The following is a 21,753-nucleotide window of genomic DNA, read 5'->3' as shown; positions in this document are numbered from 1 at the left end:
TAGAAAGAAAGAGTGATGAGGTCCCGCAAAAAAGAATTTAAGGAGCTAGGTGAGCAGACTAAAAGCAGGACTGCAAAGGTTCTAATCTCTGGATTAATCACAAAAACATGTGCTCATGAGTATAGGAGTGGGTGGATAGAGCAGATAAATGCATATCTGAAACACTGGGAACTGAACAGAAGGCTTTAGATTCTGGGATCACTGGGTTTGTTTCCGGGGAAGGTGGGTCCTGCACAAAACTGAGAGGTTGCTCCAGAAACTGGTTAGGGCCAATATCATTGTGGGGAGATTTGTGGGGAGGGTGGCACCAACAAGTGCAGAGAACCCTGGATGTCAGGGGATAAACAGGATTGGATAAGAAAGAAAAGCAAGCTTATGGTAGATTCCAAAGGGTTAAAACAGCTTTGTTAGAGAAATCGAGAAAGTGCAGGGGGTTGCTTGAAAAAGAAATTTAAGAGCACAAAGAGAGGACATGAGGAAATATTGGTGGATAACAATAAGGAAAATCAAAATCCATTTTATAAGTATGTTAGGGTCAAGAGAATAAGCAATAGGGAAATAATAGGGCCTACTGGCGATCAAAGTGGCAAACTACACGTTGAGCTGAAAGACACAGCTGAGATAATCAATGAGTATGTTGCATCTGTATTCACTGTAGGTGTAGAAATAAGAGATCAACTGCATCATACTGAAAATAATTAGTGGGTGGTGAGGAGGAGGTATTAGTGGTTTTAGCAGGCTTGAAAGTAGATAAATCTCCAGGCCCAGATCCTGAAGAAATCTTTAACTGTTCGGCCAAGGCTTGGCTTTGTTTTAGAGTTTTGCTGTGAGCTTACATAAAGTCCTTCCACGGAAGGACTTCACATAAGCTCAAGTGGTGTACTTGAGCTCAAGTGGTGTATCCCAAGCTCAGTCAAACTGCTAAGGCTGTCCACTTCCATTGGAATACCCTGTAACTCATATGCTCCAATTGCTGCATTTTCCAGTGATAGATCCAGTTGCAGTGCCTCTTTGAAGTTCTGCTGGGTTTCATGTGATAAGTGCTTTTGCACGGTTACATCATTAATCCCATATACCAAAGGGTGTCTCAGCATCTCATTAAGGGTTAAACTAAAATCACATGCCTCTGCCAGTCATCTTAACCAAGTCAAAATTCCCAATATGGATTTGCCTGATTTTCAACTTGCCAAGCAAAACTGATAGCATCTCAGAATTAGAGGAGCCTTGGGATCATAATCTCCCTTAACTAAATCTGTGAACTGTTGAAAGGTTTCAGTATCTGGTGCCTCAGGGAAAGATAGGCTCAAAATAACTGAAAAAGCTACAGGTGCACACACTGTCAAAAGAATTGCTCAGTGCTTTTCCTCTGATCCAATGTCATTTTCCAGGATCTTTCCACACACTGGGCTCAGTGTTCAATGGCAAGATCAATGATTTAAGCTTCCCAAATAACGGCATGATACTAGAAGTGCTTATGCCAACTCAAATACAATATTTATGACTGAATATATTCAGGAATGTGCTTTTCTCTTATTGCCACTGAAATAACGCTGCAGAGGCTGGTATCCTGTCACCAAGTCAACCTTTATTTCCACAAGGTGAGTCCTTGACATTGATCCAGCTCCCTCAGAGCCAGCTCTCAGAGTGAACTGAATCTCGCTTACTTGTGCTTTTATTTGTCAGCCAGGACTCCCTGATTGCACCAGATTAATAGCCCAGTCAGGGAACTCACATTCTTTGAGGCTCACATGGCTGACCTCATTATAATCACTACAGGAATAGATATTGTCCTCTGTTAGTATAATTGAGCATTCAAAAGGCTTTGTTGTCCTCTTGTACCAGGGTCAAGGATGATCTTTGGGGCTGGGGAGGAAATTGGATTGGGAGAGGAGAGGTCCAGATGTCATAAACTATGTTGGTACCAATGCCCTGATCGAATTAGAATGGATGTTCTCCTCAAAGAATTTGAACATTATGAGCAAACTTTTCAAGGTGGTAAACATTACTACCAGTGTCTGGACAAGCTGGCATGGGGTTAATAAGTAAATGAGTTAAAGGTATGGTTTCAAGATAGAGTGGGAAGATAGGGTTTCAGTTCTGGGGTACTGGCACCAATGCTGGGGTAGAAGTAATCTGTTTTGAATTGAATTGAATTGAATTAGCCTTATTGTCACATGTACTCGCATGGGTACAGTGAAAAGTTTATAAGTTACCACTTACAGCACCATCTTTGTTACAGAATAGGGAAATGAAGAAAACAAAATTACATTACAGCTCTACACAGTATAACCATAGGTCAGAAAAACAAGAAGCAAAGTTACAAAGACCAATATCACAGTCTCTCTCCAATGGCTCTCCATAGCAAATCAATATAGGGGGCCTCCACATGGTCTGACTACTGCCTGCAACCATGCTCTGCATTAGGCTGCTTGTCACTGGTATCCCTGCTCTGGCCGCTGGTCATCAGTGTCCCCAATATGGCAGCTGGTCACCAGTGTCCCCAGTATGGCTGCTAGTCACCCTGCTCTGACTGCTCATCACCAATGTCCCTGCTCTGGCTGCTGGTTACCGGTGTCCCCAATACAGCCTCTGGTCCCCAGTGTCCCTGCTGTGGCTGCTGGTTACCAGTGTCCCCAATATGGCCACTGATCACCAGAGTTTTTGATCTGGCCACTGGCTGCTAGTGTCCCTGGTCCGGCCACTGGTCAACAGAGTCTTTGCTCTGGCCACTGGTTGCCAGTGTCCCTGCTCCGGCTGCTGGTTGCCGGTGTACCCACTCCAGCCTTTGGTTATTAGCGCCCTCGCTCTTCCTGCTGGCGTTTCTGGCAACCATCCATCCTGCATCAGAGGCTGGGGGTCCAAGGCCAAGAGAAGGGAGGGAAGGGAAGAGAAAAGGCGAAACAAAGAAGAAAAGGAATGAGCGGAACAAATGAGCTCTGGCTGGATTGTCCTACTCTGCCGCCAACTTACCAGAAATCTGGAATAGGCTTTGCTTTACCTATACTGGGGGTCAGTGTTCTGTTGAACTGTAGTGCTGTAGAGAGGGTTTTAAACAATATGATGGGCAGATAGTTTGGGAATGGGGAACTGCAGGCTTAGAAAATAAAAAATGGTGGCATTGGAGGATAATTGTTTAGATAGTAATACCGAGAGTGGGACAGGAAGGAACAGAATGTAGAAGCATATGAAAACAGCAGCAAGTAGGATCCAAGGGTGAAAAAAATTGTTAAAAAGGCAAAGTCGATGACTCTTTGATACACTTAATATTCAGAAGAAAGTAAATGAATTAATGGCACAAATAGAGATTAATGGGTATGATCTAATAGCTATTACAGATGGATTGTTACAAGGAGATCAAAGGTAGGAAGTAAATATTCAGAATATGCCACTTTGCTGATAGACAGGCAAGGGTACTGCAGAAATTTTGTTCGCATGAGGTGGAATAAATGCAAAAGCAAGAAATTAAATTGTGTCAGATGATATAGAATCTACCTGGCAGCATAAGAAATAACAAGGGCAAGAAGATATTGGTGGGAACTGTCTATAATCAGCCCACTAATAGTAGCTGTTCCATTGGACAGAAAATAAATCAAATGATAAAGAGGACATGGAAAAATATGCCTTAATTTAATCATGTCTGAATCTAATATTCATGTAGATTAGGAAAATCAGGTTGAGAGAAGTAGCCATGAGAAAGATTTTATGGAATGTATTCAGGACAATTTGTGACCAATCAGTTGTAGATCCAATCAGGGATTCAGCGATGTTGGATATGGTAATAAGTGATGAGACTCATTTAACAAATGATCTCAAAGTAAGAGATCTATTAGAGAATAATGACCATTACATGACAGAATTTAGCATTCAGCTTGATAGTAAGAAACCTGGGTCTGAAACATTGAAGGCTTTATAAAAGTATGCAAAATTCCCCAACTTACCTGTCCTTTCATATGCAGTTTAACAGAAAATACAAACGAGTTTCTTGTACTTCACTGTTCACAAGAACTATTAATTTTTACAAATAAATAGATTCTAGTTACAGCTATGACCTGGCAATATGTAATTCAGGTAGTTGAAACTTTGATCCACTTATAAAACTCCCCCTTCGCACCAATGCAGATACAAAAGAAAGTGGATATGATGGATGGAGGGAAAAACTGGGATGGTAGTTCAGAGGCCACTATTGACAGGGTTCACTGCAATGATTCTTTTTGAAGACCAGGACTTGCAACTCCTTGATTGCTCATTTCCAGGTACTTTCATTGGCTTGCAGGAGGCAGACAGCAATAGGTTTTGCAATTTATCTAATCCCTGATTTATTGGGTAAAAACAACAGCTTGCAGCAACTGGTGAGGGAAAATCAACCAGCTTTCATCAGGCCTTAGACTTTTTTTTAACTTCAGAGATAAGGACATTACCTCCTCATCTAGAGATTCAAAGGTTCCTGGCTATATCATTCACACTCGCAAGCTGTTCAGCTACCTGTGAGTCAATCACATGGGTGGTTGCAGCAGTAGGTCTTTTTCATTGAAAACTGGTTACAGCTCCACAGATCAATCAGCTACATAGTGCTGACCAAATCTCACCTTGTGCACATCGTATATTGCCAGGTTGTCCACAAGTGAACCTTCTGTACTGATTGAACAAGCACAGTGTAAACAATTCCTTCAATAATTACTTGTAGCTAGCTTTTAAAAGTTGCGACAATTCCTTGCATAATCCTTGCCTGTAAAAAAATAAAACACAGTTCTTTTCCAATGTCAGTCCAAAATCTAAAGTTAAAGTTAAAAAAAAGTCTTTATAATTGGATGAGAAAGGCCAAAATAAATATGTACCTTAAAGAATGAGGATGAGGAAATAATGGGGAACCAGCAAATGGCAGAGTTGTTGAAACAAATACTTGACATCAGTCTTCACAGGAGAGGACACCAATGACATTTGGAACTTATGAAATAAACAAGTGGCCAAAGGAGGGGAATTAAATGATAACAATAACTATCACTAGAGGAGAAAAAGTACTGAGGAACTAAAGGCTCAGAGATTCCCAGACTTGATGGTGGACTTGCCAGGATTTTGAAGTAAGTAGCAATGGACATCATGGATCATCAAATTCTGGAAAAGTCCAGAGAATTGGAAGTGAGCCAATGTCATACCTTCGTTCAGAAAGGGAAAGAAACAATAAAAAAAGTAGACCAGTTTGCTTAACATCTGCCATGGGGAGAAAAAATTATCTTACCGTCCTATTTTAAGGATATAATACGATGAAAAGGATGTAACAGATGCATTTCGAAATACACACAATAATCAAGCAGAGTCAGTGTGGCTTCATGAAGAGAAATCATGCCTGACAAGTTATTTGAAGAGAGACCAGTAAATAAAGGTGAACCAGGAGAGTTAATGAGAGCCCATAGTGTTGGTAATAACATGTTAGCATAGATGGATGATTAGCTAACTAGTAAAAGAGAAAGTTAGGAAAAACAGGATGTTTTCAGAATGGCTACCTGTAACTAATAGAGTACCACAGAGATCAATCCTGGGACCACAATTATTTACAGCATATATGCACCTTCCAAACCCACAACCACTTCCATGTGGAAGAACAGGAATAGCAGATAAATGGGAAAACAATCACCTCCAAGTGCCCCTTCAAGCGACTCACCATCCTGACTTGGAAATATATTACCATTTCTTCAGTGTCATTGGGTCCAAATCCTACAATTCCTCCCTAATGGCATTGTTCATATCCTTTCAGCAGATGGTCTGCAGCAATTCAAATATGTACCTCACCACTATTTTCTTAAGGGCAATGAGGGAATGGCAGCAAATACTGGACATGCATGATGGAACTAAGTGAACATTCACCATGTTTGCAGATGACACAAAAATGGATGATCAGGCAATTAGTGAGGAATATGCAAAAAGGGATATTAGTGATATTGGCAGATATAATATAATGTGGGAAAATTTTGAGGTTATTCATTTTGGCATGAAGACTTGAAGAGCTGACTATTATTGAGATGGAGGAACACAGTGGAAAACTGCAGCACAGATAGATTCTGGGGTCCTCATGCATGAATCATAAAAAGCTAGGATTCAGGTTCAGCAGGTAATAGGGAAGGCGAATGAACTCCTGAGGGTATAGAATATAAAAATAGGTCAGTCTTGCTAAAACTGTACAAGACACTAGTCAAGACTATACCTGGAATGTTGTGAACAGTTTTGGTTCCCCTACCTAATGAAAGATATATTGGTATTGGAGATAATTCAGAGAAGGTTCTCCTAGACATGGAGAGATTTTCTAATGGAGGTGCTCAGCATGTCAGGCTTGCATCCAGTGACCACATTGAATATAAGATTCCTGATAGGCTAGACAGGTTAGATGCAGAGAGGTAGGTTTTGCTTGTGTGGGGGTCGAGGACCAGAAGGCAGAATTCAGAATAAAGGGTTGCCTATTTAAAGCAGAGATGAAGAAGACTTTTCTCAGGTTTGTGGATTTCTTTACTGTAGAGAGCTGTAAAGGCTGGGTCATTAAATATATTCACGGCTGGAATAGACAGATTTTTGATAAGACATTTCAGGGTCATAGACAAAGGCAGGGAAGTAGAGTTGAAGATTATCAGATTAGCTGTGACCTGCAGATACATTTTAATTTGCTCAAAAAGCACACAACCTGCAGGCAGTCAATCCATGGAACATTTTATAAATCCCTTTTTTGAAAATAGAATCAGTCTGACTCAAGACTGGGATATAGACAGATCTAACCTCACACCTTTAATACATTGCTTGAGCTGAGATATCATTTTTTTAATAAAATCTAATTTATCTTGAGAATTTGACTTCAAAGAAGTTCTGGAATTTACATATTAATGAACCAAAACGTACAATCCATTCTAAAATATTAAAAATCACACAACACCAGGTTATAGTCCAACAGGTTTAATTGGAATTAAACCTGTTGGACTATAACCTGGTGTTGTGTGATTTTTAACTTTGTGCACCCCAATCCAACACCGGCATCTCCAAATCATTCTGAAAGATGAAAGACTTAACAGCAATCTAGGCTTATTCAATACATCATTTTAATTGCATGACACTGTGATCTTTTGCTGTACATTCTGTGTCTTATGATCCTCGTCCACTAGTTACCTGATGAAGGAGCTGCGCTCCGAAAGCTAGTACTTCTAAATAATCCAATTGGACTATAACCTGGTGTGTGATTTTTAACTTTGTCCACCCCAGTCCAAGACTGGCATCTCCACATCATCAATTTCAATGAGAGAGGAGAATTAATAGACTGAATGGCCTACTTTTGCCACTATGTCTTATAATACTGAAGGGCATGAATAAACCAGATGGGTTTTTATGGCATGGTCACCATTAGACTAGTTTTAATTCCCGATTTTACTGATTTCAAACTGTACCATCTGCCATGGTGCAACTAATCCTATGTCCCTGGAACATTAGCCTGGGGCTCCAGATTACCAGTTCAGTGACATGACTGTTATATCGTTACTTTCCTTTGACATTTCCATTGGCTATCAAATAAAATATATTCAGTAATCGTGCATGTAATGAGCCTCAGGAAAATCGAATAATGAGACAAACATTCAGGTAATGTTTGAGGTTCAGGCTTGTGTTCTCTGTGGCTGGCAGATTAAGGAATGCAAGAACAGTGATTGACAATCATGCTATGGGTTTGCCAAATTTGAGGAAATCTTAAGAGGCAATCATGTTTCAGCTGCTCCCTGAGTCTCGCATGCCCATTCCTGAAGTGTGATATTGTAATCAATTTGCTTTCACTTCATGGCTGTTAAACAACTTGTCGGAGAACAGTGTAACCTTCTCATCTGAGTCACACGGAACATCTATTTAATATAGGTTGCCATGTTGCTGCTTGTGGATGAGTAGTTTGATAATGTTTCCTGTAATATGATTATAATGAGTGCTTGTTTTTATCAGATTGCAAAAAAAAAGACTTCCTTAGTGCAGCATCAGGAGCAACATTACAGATGAAACAACCTTTTATTAATCGAAAGGGATATATAAAGCTTAGAAATTACGCCAATCCAAATTTACCAGGGGCAATAAACAAATATTATTCAAGCTTGAATGCCTTCAAATTAGGCTGTTTGATATTGGTTTGCAAACACTCCATGCACTCACATAGACTGCCTTTCTATTTTAAGGCAGGCACCAGCCCATCGAAGATAAAAGGTGAACATTGTTGTTAAAATAATGAAGAAAGGAGTTTGAAATTTTGTTTTGACAGATTTGCTCCAGATATTTTGCTTCTGCTTGGTGCCAAATACTCTTGTAAACAAATTCTCGCTCTGAAAAAGTTGAAGTGTGAGTTGCTGCATGCAGTATCTACTAAAACAGAGTTTCCCATGGGTTGAACTGAAATCCTTCCTACTATATTAAACTTCTGACTCAATAAGAGCCCTCTTGTGCATTTTGTATGTCAGAATATCCACCATTAGACTGTGTAACCAAGACAATGAACTATAATTCAGATTATTTTCGTGTAAAAGTTCAAGGACAAAGTCAATGAAGTAGGTCTCCCTCAATTGTGAGCCATTTAAATTGTGGCGCCTAATAGGCAAAAATAAAAATTAAGACTTAAATAACTCTCAGTAATGTCAATGTCTATAACAAAGTTATTTAGCGGGTTTTGTTTTGTTGCCATTAATGTTTATGCATTCATCTCTCACACAATGGCTCCAGAAAATGAGAACAATGAAGGAAAAGATTAGTTAGTATGTATCGTTGCCTGGCTCAAAGCTATCAGTCAGTCCCACTCCCCCCATCCCCACTTTTGTCATGTCACCCTGAAGGCTGACTTTCCCATTATAATCAGGGCTGCTTGAATCCCAATTTCATAAGCCTTTGTCATTGCAACAAAGGCACAATAGCACTTGGCTGGTTGACAGCATGATAACAGATGTCAGATTCAGATCCATGCATTTCTTTACAAATTAAAAAAAAGTCCTACAATAAATAGGTGTGAATAATTTCTGACCAAACACAGTTAACACCTCTGTTCACATAGGAAGCAAATGAATACCTCTGTTAAAATAGCAGGCAAAGACATTTCACATGCTGCCATTTAAAGGCTAATTTCAAGAACTAAGTTTTGGAAAGTACCCTTTATAGGATAGCCTGTCAGCAAATTGGCATTTTAATTTATCAAGTTTAGTTTACCGCCATATCGAGAAATGTTATTTCAGCTTTCCTGCTGATTGTGATTCTCCAGTTTTACAATTTTAAGATACCTCATGTGGAATCTGCTTGAAGACAAGAAAGTTTCTGTTCCATTGCTTTAAATAATCCCATCAAGTTCAAAAGCTTTGAATATGAATATTATACACTTCCATGGCTATCATAGCCCCAGGTGATATTTGAACCCAGACCTTCTGTCCCTGGGGTAGGGACACTACCACTGCAACACAAGTTCCTCCTTAGTTTTGTTCTTACCGTCAGGTTCAAGGCATTGATCATGTGTCCTGCTCTGACATTGACTGAAACCTAGCAGCCAGCTTCAATTCCTTTCATGAAGTGTCAGACTATGTGAAGTTCTAATCTCAAACATGAAATTGCTTTCATTCTGTGAAACTTGCAACATTCTCGTTACTTGTCTCTATGCATTGCTATGTTCTTTGTTTTTTGCAGGGCTGTGTTTCAATCTATAATTCAATTGTTTTTACCAGAACACTCAATGCAATGTACAATATAGAATTTACTTTGAGATGACTGCTCTGCAATGCAATTCACCTTGATATACTTTATGTCTAATTCAACCAAGCTATGGACACTGACATTGTTCTTTTGAATCTTTTCTCTTTTTCATAGTTTTGCCAAGTCACACATGTGGCAATCCGGGTGTCATACAGAAAGGAGTGCTGCACGGTACCAGATTTAACATTGGGGATAAAATTCGCTACACCTGTGTCACAGGTTATATCCTGGAAGGTCACGCAATACTGACCTGCATTGTTAGCCCGGGAAATGGAGCATCATGGGACTTCCCACCACCTTTTTGCAGAGGTAATTTCATAACAATCACACATTGTTTAAGCAAAATCCATAAAGGTGCATAAACACATGCACTGTTAACAGCTACTGTGTGTTTAAAATGTGCAAAGAACTTGCATTTTGGCTTTCATTCCCTGGCCAATGGACATTTCAAATATACATTATTGGGTTCTGAGACATTTTGAATGTTTCTTGCGTTTAAATCATTTGCCGATATTACAGCTGAAGTGCTTTTTGCATCCCTGTGAAACAATAGAATTCAGGCACCGAGGAACAATGCCTTCCTTTTTGACATTGAGAATGAAAGGGTTAATTGCTGTCATGGTCTGTTCGATGTAAGTACCAATGAAAGAATTGTAAAACTATGCTAATGTACAGAGCTTTATACAGAAAACCCATTTGAAATTTAATCACCTTTAATTCTGAACAAAAAGTTGAAAAATCAAGCCCAGGGTGTCGCAGTTTTGACAAAAAGAGCACATTGTCCTTCTGTTTTGTATCATTCCTTTTATTCATGGTTTTCATCAATTATTTTAGGTTCTGGCTGTTCTTTTATTGATTGGCTATTTTTGATATGGTATAATTCCCTTGTGCTTCACAGCTAGTTGCCGTTTCTCTGTCCCATTCAATGCTTTCTCCACTTCCATGCTGTTCAATCCTGTCCATTTTGATGCTTCTACAGTTTCACTCTTTCTCTGCAGTTGCTTGGATTTTTCACAACCTCCCTGCTGTTGTATCAGGATTAGCAAATCTTATGGAGACGTTAGCACTGTCTTTAATGGACATCTAATTTTGACTGTGTCAAAGGAGGTTTCATTATGCTTTTTTTTACTTCCACTTCTATCAAATATATCTCAATTTAATGTACAATCACATATATTGCCACAAAGAAAGACATTGAAACCAGATGGAAACAGGCTTTAATTTCAATTATAGTCCAAAACTAGTACAAGTAGGACACAGTGGAGTACAAGAATGGACACAAATCAATTTTAGCTGGTGTCTATGCACTTGATGTGATTATTTGAAATTCTGACAGAAAATATGATGGGCGCTGGTAACTTCTCCTGAAACCTATCAGGGATTTCAGAATCAAATACGAAAATGGGATGCCTATCCGAATCACTGATAAGTAATTAGAGCTGGTTCAAAGGGTAGAATTTTTTTTTTTGAAAAGTTAAGTTCTATATTGTTTTTGTCTGGTCCTCATGGATCTTTATAATAATTTTCTTCCCCAGAGCTCGATTTTATGTCCTACCCCCGCCCCACTAGTATGTTGGGAGATAGGGTTGGAGAGGGAGGAGAGAGGTGTTGGCAGTATGGGCAAATCATAAATTGCAGTACAAGACCTGCCGCCACTTTCCAGCTCATCCCTGATCTGATCCCCCCCCACTTCTTGTTGGCATGTTACAGTGTTGACCTGTGGAAATGTTGGCACAGAGTTTCATGGGGAGTGAGTGGTTACGTGGACTAGACACTTGAAATCTAGCTAGTTCTGAGTTGCATTCTGTATTGTACTCCCACATTTGTTACTCTGTTTCCTTTTTAATCTCCTCTTTCTTTCAACCTGAGTACAGACATGGGACATCTGTCAGTGGAGATGTAAGACGACCCGCCTCCATTTGGGCCTATCATGGCCTATCCTGTTATTTCACCCATGAGAAAGGGAGGACCATGCCTAGTGTAAGCTATACCCACCCCCATCCCATGTTCTAAGTGTTATTTACCCACCCTACCTTGAGCTCTCAGTCCTCACCTCCATACCACCTTGTTGGGGGTTTGCCAGTCAAGGTTTGAAATCCACCTCCGTGACCTTTAAAGGGCATCTGGATGTGTACATGAATAGGAAGGGTTTAGAGGGATATGGGCCAAATGCTGGCAAATGGGACTAGGTCAGATTGGGATGTCTTGTCAGTGCAGTCGAGTTGTACCAAGAGGTCTGTTTCTGTGCTGTATGACTTGATGACCCCTTCTTGGTTGGGGACTGCCTATAGTTCCAATAATGGCCACTATTCAAACCTGGTGCTGCTGGGGCTGGAAATCCGCTGGCCAATCTGACTAACCAGCAACTTTCTAAAGTGGAGCTTGTCTCATCCTCCAAGGGTGGCGGCAGGAGTCTCACCCTGTGCCAACTGACATGTCGCTAAGCATAAAATGGCTATGAAACAGCTGGTTTTTTAATTGGGGAGGGCTGGGGTCGAATACCGAACCCACTAAAGTCAGGAAATTAGATTAGATTACTTACAGTGTGGAAACAGGCTCTTCGGCTCAACAAGTCCACACCAACCCTCTGGAGAGCAACCCACCCAGACCCATTCCCCTACATTTACCCCTTTACCTAACACTACGGGCAATTTAGCATGACCAATTCACCTAACCTGCACATTTTTGGACTGTGGGAGGAACCTGGAGCAAACCCACGCAGACACAGGGAGAACGTGCAAACTCCACATAAACAGTTGCCCGAGATAGGATTTGACCCTGGGTCTCTGACCTGTGAGGCAGCAGTGTTAACCACCGTGCCACCGTGCCGTCCATAAAATGTACCTATTTAATGTATTAAGAAGAAGTGGACATACAGATGAATATCAGATAGATTAAGCTATAAAAATGGCATTTCTACTCAGTGATCAAATAGGCATAAACATCACTCTGGTGGCTAAAGAAGCTTCTGCTCTGAGAGAAGCTGAACCAATAATCCTGATTGCTTCATCTAGACGTGTGCACACTTAACCAACTGCAAATGTTACCTCAAGTACCCCCTAACATGCCACACATTCAGCCAGACTGCCTGGGAGTAAGCTTGCCAAATAGATTAACAGCATGCGCATTCACCCACCGAGATGCTCCCAACAATATTAGCAGGATCTACCACACCTACTTGAGCTAATCTCTTCACAGATCCTGCCTAAACTTGTAACCATAGTTTTGAGCTAATCAGGGAGACTGTGGCAGACCTTGCAGATGACAGCAGCTACATTTCAACATGCACAGCCAAAGGAATTAAAAAAGAAAGTGTTTAATTCATATAGTACCTTTTGTGACCTCAGTTGTAGTCATAGTTCTAACATAGAAAAAGCAGCAGTCAATCTGAACATAGCAAGGTCCCAGAAATACCAATGAAATATATGATCATCATAATCTGTTTTTGCATTGGTGCTCAATAATTATTGGCCAGGATATCAGAAAGAATCTATTATTTTATGAAGATGTGACATTGAAATTTCAATAACTACCTCGGGAGTTGAGGGGCTCAGTTTACTTTACCTGAAAAATAGAACCTCTTACAACATTCCCTCAGTGTTGCAGTAAGGCATGAGCCTGGATTATATATTTTCATTTCAATCGAATGACTTGAACCCACAACTTCTTATTCAGGAATATGAGTTGAGTCTACAAGCAGAGCTACAGCTCACACACCCAGCGAGCTATTTCTTTATGAGCTTTCACATCTTGTTTGCATGTAACAGGACTAACCTGTGGAACTGTTGGCATAGAGCTGCAAATATCATGGGGAGTGAATAGTTAGAATGACTAGATACTTGAAATATGGCTAGTTCGAAGTTGCATTCTGTATTGTATATCAACATTTGTTACTTTTTTTAAAAATTCTCTCTCTCAGCCTTAGTACAGGTGAAAACTATTCCTATTTGATAATCAAGAGATCTTATTGTGTTAATTGCAAAATCAAAACTGCTGATTTAAAGATGGTGTCAGCAAAATAACTAGAAAGGCCAAACTTGGGCTCAGCTATATAAAAAAATGATATATTGACTGATCCATCAGGATGTAATAGTAAAATTTTAATCCAAAAACTAATAATATTAAATATAAAACTAACTGATAGCTTTGATTATCATTGTCTGTTTATGAAGTGTAAGAGAACACAAACTCTTGTTTGTGTAACATGTCCAAATGGGAGGTTCCCAACATGGTTTGCTACCTATTATTGAGCAATTACATAAAAGTTTCTTCCATTCAGTTTTTCATTTCATATTCTGTCTCAGGTACAGATCAATTATAAGATTTGACTGCCTCAATTGCTGACAACATATTAGAATACAAGTAATCAGTACCATTTTTTGAATGTGCAGTTTCACTTGTCACATGCTTCAGGATAACCCCACACTTCAGATCCATCAATGAGGAGTCAGGTTTTCCATAGATTGATGATTAAAGCAGAAGTCCAATCTGAAATGAGACTGTATGAAATGTCAGTCAGATCAGAATTGGAGTATTGTGAAAGATTAAGAAAGATATTGAGGCAATAAGAATAGACCATGTTTACTCAGGCATTTTAATAAAAAATATGTTTGAAATACTCAGCAGGTTAGACAGGATCTGTGAAGAGAGAAAGAGAATTAATGTTACAGATCCAGGCCTTTTTAAAATAAAGAGCTGGGCAAAAAATGTAGGTTATAATTTTGGAACTGACAGCATGAGCATTTTTGTTAGTTTAGTACTGTACTTATTCAAGACTCGCTCAGTGAAATGTAGCCACTTCAAGCAGATTTAGCACTCAGATTGAGATGGTGTTGCTATCGGTAACCTGAGCTGGGTAATGGCAAGTCTAGGTAGACAATCATTCTGCCCTTTCGTTTTACACAAAATAATGCAGGATTTGCTGATGCGTCCACATTGAAGCAATGTCAATCCACAGCGCATGTTCTCTTCTCATGCATCATTAGTGGATTGGAAGGAAATAATTTGAAATATGCCAGTTTGAGTTTATTTAATCCTCTGAGTCATAGAGGGAAATCATTAACACATGAGCTTTAATATCAATCGTCACCTTCTCTAGCACTCATTGTGAGCCAGAATGAGCGGGAGTGATCCCTCCAACTGGTCAAGGACGTATTAATTTTCTATTGTTTCTTTCGCACTCTACACATCAAGTGTTGACCTCCCACTCCTCTAGTCTTGATGACCTGTCTCTCACTCCAGACCAAATGGCTACTTTCTTCCAAGACTAATCCATGCAGCCTTACTCCTGTTACTAGCATCTGACTCTGAGGGTCCCCAGTTACAAACTCTCACTATGGGTCCACTCCCAAGACTAAACAGGCTCTCAAGTTCCTTAATTAGTATTCAAGGAGCAGAAGGTTGCTACATATCATGTAAGACAACCCTTTTCACTGTACTTTGGTACATGTGACAGTAAGAAATCAAATCAAAATTTTGTGTCTACTGTTAGATGTAGCAGAATCACCTAATTTCATATTTTAGAGGATTGATCATTTCTCACTTGACCTTTGTATATGTGCCTGAACCAACTAGCACCAGCTAATGGTTGGCTTAGAATGTTGCCAACAATCTTCCTTTGTGAATAGACACTAAGGTTCTGTTTGGCCTATTGCAATGGAAGATGAACTTCTGGTCAGTCTTATCCAGAAGAGGCACTCAACTTAACAAAAAGATGTACCACAAACTTTTTATTAACTGGCACCTTTAGGACCAGGAGTGTACCAGTTGATCAAGAGGTCCACATAATCAATGTAAACACACATACGAAGTAATAGAAACAAAATGCAGGAGGTCTATATATCACTGTTATAGTTTATTTACAACATAAATCACTTAAATAATAATGCAACTTTGTATTAAATAAAGCTTACCAGCAGAGAGCCCTCTCATTTGCATCCTCAGCTGACTACTCGGACGTCACAGAGATTACGATAATAAAGTAAACATCCGATATTTCAGGTATATAATTTTTGCCAGTTTATCAAGAGTGCTGGTTCATAAGTGCCAGCTAAAACCATTTTCTGTAGTTTATTGCATGATAACAATAATGTTATTATAACATAAATACTAAGAACATGAGGAGCTGGGGTAACTTATCTGACCTCTTTGGGATCTGAAGCTAGGCTACTCACCCAAGAGTGTATGACATCACCAGATTGGGTGAAGTCTAATGCAGCCTCCAACATTAACTCTTTTAAAACCATTAACTTATACAACAACTCTCACCCTGCCCATCCATCGGTAAATGTCAGATTCCACCTGTTTTATCCAATGACCTATTGGCTGTTCTGGATTTATTGAATGTTTGATTAATTGATTCCATTTGATGGCTAAGACAGCCAGTGACATGAATCATAGCAATAAAAGCAAAATTGACACTCTAATTAAAGGTAGTAACTGCACAGTGCAATTTTCAAGCTATTAAAACCCAATCACAGTATCACTTTGTTCCCATTTCTTGGTTTAGCTAATTTCTATTCTACTCCTCACAACCATAAAATCTTATCTGATAGTTAGTGGATGCATCATGAATCCTCAACAGGCAAAAATAATAAGTAACAGGTGAATATTCCTGCTAGTTTGTTTTTGACAGCTGCCTGGACCTATATGTGCCCTTTGTCCCTTTTGCAAGTGTTGCTTGACATCCTAATAGGCATTCTCATACTTGTTACTTCTGTAGTCAGGACTGCGTTATGGCAACATCTGCAGAGGCAAAGTCAGCTCATTTGTCCCAGTACAGCCATAAAGTGAATCTGCAACCTTGCCACTGGGATAAGACAGCTGACATTGACAATGCAAACCATGGAGAACTGACAGAAGGAGTAATTTGTTAGCTTGCGAAAAGAAATAAGAAAGTAGTTGTCAGAGTTTGAGGAGTGAATGGTGATTAGTAACCCCGGGTATCACTGGCAGTGCTACTCTTGTGATGGGAATTGTCTTGTATCAATTAATCTTGATCTGAAACTGTTCCAGAGTTAAGCAGCTAGATCCTGCCAGGTATTGCCCGATATGTGCATCGAGGATAGTGAATATGGTTGTTGCCATATGGCGAATATATTCAGTATAACAATGTGTGCCTGCTGATCTCCTGGCACACAATTCATTCACATACTAATGCTTTAAGTATGAAAAACACCAGCTGTGATGTTTTGAAAGCAAACAGAACAGCCATGAAAAGTTCCCCATTTGAAATAAGTGTATGTCTCCATTTAATCGATAATTCCAGGGTATTATTCTTGAGGCCATGGGTTCGTGTTCCACCATGGCAGATTAACTTTGAATTGATTAAACATCAGGAATGAAAAACTAGTCCAATAGTGACCATGTAAACATTCTGAATTGTCGGAAATACCCATCTGCTTCACTAATGTGCTTCTGGGAAGGAAACCTATTTTAATCTGCATGTGATACCAGACATTCAGCAATAAAGATGACACAGATCTGCCCTTCACTGCTGCCAGACCTGCTCAGTTTTTGTATGAAATTCTGTTTTTGTTTCTGATTTCCTGCATACACAGTTCTTTGTTTTTGTTTTCGCTTTGCACACCACTGTCCAACCATCATCTTGCAAATCAGTAATGGTAAACCACACGATCATGTCTACTCTCAGTCCAACTCACATCATTTCAGCTATGCTAGGTTACTTTGCAAACAAAGGACATTGACAATTTTACACAACATGCATCTTATGAATCTTAGTTTACTTTCATAGGACTCAGTATTATCCAAACTGGAAGCTAGTAGCCTCTGTGGTTTGGAATGATTATTAGCAAAGAACAGGGGAAGGCAGCTATTAAGAATGACAATACTGCACAGACAAGGGGTGGACAGGTTACTCTCCAAACTGTGCTCGATTGGTGTCCACATCCATGGTATGTGCCAGCAGTTTACATGGTAAACACACTGCATATGTCCCAAACAGATGGTCACGTCTGCAACTCAAAGGGGAGCAGCCTTTACTGTGGTCAAGGAGGTATACGGTCTATCAAAGTACCATCATAGTGCCTCTAGGGGCTTGTCTGATTCTAGTCCAGGGATTTCCCATGGTCAGTCAGACTAGTGATGATCAGAATGTGCCTGCAGTCTGAGGTCTAGCCTATTTTGCCTGCAATAAGGTTAAGCAAAGGTTTGACCATGTTAGAAGTGTAGCTAATGATATTGTAAGAGCTGGAGAGGTTGTGAAGTGGTCACAGTGAGGGAGTAGAAAGCACAGAGAAAGGTGTGGTGGGTGAAATGCCTTGAGTGGACATGACGCATGCAATAGAGAGAGTTGTAGTCCATGAGCCTTGTTAAGGTGTGTTTGCAGTGGCAAAATTAGGGTAAGCAGTGGCTCTGGATTGTAAAGTAGCAAAGAGAAGATGGTGGCAATTATCTTTGCAGAGCACAAAAGATCACTAACCTTCATCTTGTACTGGCATGCATTCCATTTCTACCAGGACACATCACAGACCTGGGCCCCAATCTGCATGCAAGCTTGCTGTGTCTTGCAGTGTGACAGAATTTGTTGATCTGCAATAAAAAAAATCCTTTTCTCCAGTTCTCCAATCCTTGGTGACACCAGGTCCTTGTTAGTGAATCAAGAGCCTAAATTGCCTTTCTGCACTTGTCCTTCTTTATGACAATTGAATAGCACAGTGTGTGGGGCAGTTCCTGGCTTGACCTACCCATTGTAGTTAGGGTTTAAATATGGTACCTGTGGTGTTAATGTCACAAAGTCCTAGCAATGACCAATGCTTTGGCTTCTGCTGCCTTGCAATTCCACAAGATGCATACTGTAGAGGCTGCATGCATAGTTAATGAGGTGAAGAGCAGAAAATCGCATCAGAAAAATCATCATGGGCTCTAGTGGACTGGGTGCCAAGAACCTAATTCAAAGAACTATTTTCCCTGATCATGGGAAATTCAGTTCTGGATGACCTATGTCGACAGATTCAGGACACTGTCAAGATGAAATCACCAAGTTCCATGATGCTGGATATTGATCAAAAGGAAGTGTCAGTTTCAACAAAGCAGCCGTTGTCCATGGAGGAACATTACGAGATATTACAATGGAGCATGTGCCAGTTTCAGCAGGAAACAATGTTCTCCATGGAGGAAATCCTATAGCTTAAAGGTCCTCAAACTCTTCAGACCAGATTCATCAACATCTTCGAACCAACGACCTTCTGATCTTCCAAATCAAAATTTTGGGAGAATGGTGAAACCCTCAGAGTGCCTGAATTTGTGAACTCATTGACACTGGGGGGATGGAGTAGTGGCGGAAGTATATTCACGTGTAGAAATATTCATAGTGGGGAGATAATGCTTGAGGGAATATGCTGGATAAGGAAGCAAGTGTCTGAAAGAGTCAACGCTGATGAGTTAAGCACAACAGTTTACGATGATGCTGTGGTGGGACAATAGTCTGTTTCAAATGGTGAGGTCAACCATGTGGATGTGTCTCATAGCATCTGTGATAATGTCAATAATTCATGTAACGTGTACAGAACTATAGTTGGTACCATTCAGTAAACTACATCTTGTTTAAGACAAGAGTTTGTTCTCATTAGGATGTCCAAATGCTTTCATTTAGCTACACGAGACCAAACATGTCCTTTAGATCCCAACTCAGAAAAAAGATGGTGGCAGCAAACATATCAGAGAGCTCACAGAAAATGATGAACAGTGCTGGGGATTCATCTTGCAACAATTTTCTCCACCTCAGTGAACAGTGTTGAGATGAAGCAAATTCTGCCACAGTAGTGCTGAATTTGGTCAATGCCCTAATTAATTATTCTAAACATTTCAGTCTTGTACAGAAATTGACAACTGCAAGAGTATGTTATAACTGATACTTTAAGCGACAAAGACTATGCCTGAACTAAGAAATTAAACCTCAAGTCATTTTTGTGTGTGTCTTGTAGATCCAGGAATATGTTTGCATCAAAGTAACCGCCATGTTTGCATTTTTCACTCTATTGTTATATTTAGCCAGAAAAATAAAAGCTGAAAATGTGTTGCTGGAAAAGCGCAGCAGGTCAGGCAGCATCCAAGGAGCAGGAGAATCGATGTTTCGGGCATGAGCCCTTCTTCAGGAATGAGGAGAGTGTGCCAAGCAGGCTAAGATAAAAGGTAGGGAGGAGGGACTTGGGGGAAGGGCGTTGGAAATGCGATAGATGGAAGGAGGTTAAGGTGAGGGTGATAGGCCAGAGTGGGGATGGGGGCGGAGAGGTCAGGAAGAAGATTGCAGCTTAAGAAGGTGGTGCTGAGTTCGAGGGTTGGGATTGAGACAAGGTGGAGGGAGGGGAAATGAGGAAACTGGAGAAATCTGAGTTCATCCCTTGTGGTTGGAGGGTTCCTAGGTGGAAGATGAGGCACTCTTCCTCCAGCCGTCGTGTTGCTATGGTCTGGTGATGGAGGAGTCCAAGGACCTGCATGTCCTTGGTACCAAACAACCCAGATGGCCTCCTTCTTCAAAGACCGCAATTTTCCCCCAGGCGTGATTGACGATGCTCTCCACTGCATCTCCTCCACTTCCCACTCCTCTGCCCTTGAGCTCCGCCCCTCCAATCGCCACCAGGACAGAACCCCACTGGTCCTCACCTACCACCCCACCAACCTCCATATACATCATATCATCCGTCGCCATTTCCACCACCTCCAAATGGACCCCACATCCAGGGATATTTTTCCCTCCCCTCCCCTATCAGTGGTCCGAAAGACCATTCCCCCCGTGACTCCCTTGTTAGGTACACACCTCCCACCAACCCAACCTCCACTCCTGGCACCTTCCCCTGCAACCGCAAGAAATGCAAAACTTGTGCCCACACCTCCCCCCTTTCTTCCCTCCAAGGCCCCAAGGGATTCTTCCATATCCGCCACAAATTCACGTGCACCTCCACACACATCATTTACTGCATCCGCTGCACCCAATGTGGCCTCCTTTATATTGGGGAGACAGGCCGCCTACTTGCGGAATGTTTCAGAGAACACTTCTGGGACACCCGGACCAACCAACCCAACCACCCCGTGGCTGAACACTTCAACTCCCCCTCCCACTCCACCAAGGACATTCAGGTCCTTGAACTCCTCCATCGCCAGACCATAGCAACACGACGGCTGGAGGAAGAGCACCTCATCTTCCGTCTAGGAACCCTCCAACCACAAGGGATGAACTCAGATTTCTCCAGTTCCCTCATTTCCCCTTCCCCCACCTTGTCTCAATCCCAACCCTCGAACTCAGCACCACCTTCCTAATATGCAATCTTCTTCCTGACCTCTCCGCCCCCACCCCCACTCCGGCCTATCACCCCCACCTTAACTTCCTTCCACCTATCGCATTTCCAACGTCCCTCCCACCTACCTTTTATCTTAGCCTGCTGGGCACACTCTCCTCATTCCTGAAGAAGGGCTCATGCCCGAAACGTCGATTCTCCTGCTCCTTGGATGCTGCCTGACCTGCTGCGCTTTTCCAGCAACATGATCTCCAGCATCTGCAGCCCTCACTTTCTCCCAGAAAAATAATAGTCTGATTCACTGTTACTGTGTAGTTTCTTCCCCTTTGTAAATATTAATGGTTAGGACACATGCAATTAATGAGTCATATTCTTTCTTGAAGGTTGCTTTATCTCCTCCATAAAATTAACCTTGCAATGAAAAGTATTGCTGGCTATAAGAAAATAAAATAAGCAGATTAAAAGCCCTGAATTCTTCAAAAAAAAGCATTAACTTGAAATGTCTTTGGGAATGTCTTTTTTTCAGATAGGTCTGAGTCCATCACTTAGACCGTTTAATGAAACATAAAGTCCTGCATCTGAAACCAGAACAATTAACTGATGATGTAATTGACTTACACTAAGTATTAATTAGCAAACAAGAAGGTAAGCAAACAAAATGGGTTCTGGTGTAGACCATTCAGCCCTTCGAGCCTGCATCACCATTCAATGTGATCACGGCTGATTATGCGATTTCAGTATCCTACTCTCGCTCTCTCTCCAT

At 40.8% G+C, this 21,753-nt stretch overlaps 1 protein-coding gene across 3 annotated transcripts in view; it reads left to right on the top strand.

The window, feature by feature from the left end:
- Positions 1 to 21,753, top strand: part of LOC140464913 (CUB and sushi domain-containing protein 1-like) — a 2,358,623-nt gene that overhangs the window by 1,008,198 nt on the left and 1,328,672 nt on the right. For all 3 annotated transcript variants that reach the window (XM_072560545.1, XM_072560536.1, XM_072560527.1), the window contains exon 4: positions 9,850 to 10,044. In XM_072560545.1, the coding sequence (XP_072416646.1) occupies positions 9,850 to 10,044 (195 nt within the window). The remainder of the gene's footprint in view (positions 1 to 9,849; positions 10,045 to 21,753) is intronic.

This window comes from Chiloscyllium punctatum, chromosome 3 (assembly GCF_047496795.1).
Source record: "Chiloscyllium punctatum isolate Juve2018m chromosome 3, sChiPun1.3, whole genome shotgun sequence".
Lineage (NCBI taxonomy): Eukaryota > Metazoa > Chordata > Chondrichthyes > Orectolobiformes > Hemiscylliidae > Chiloscyllium > Chiloscyllium punctatum.
This window is presented reverse-complemented; position numbering and strand designations above follow the sequence as displayed.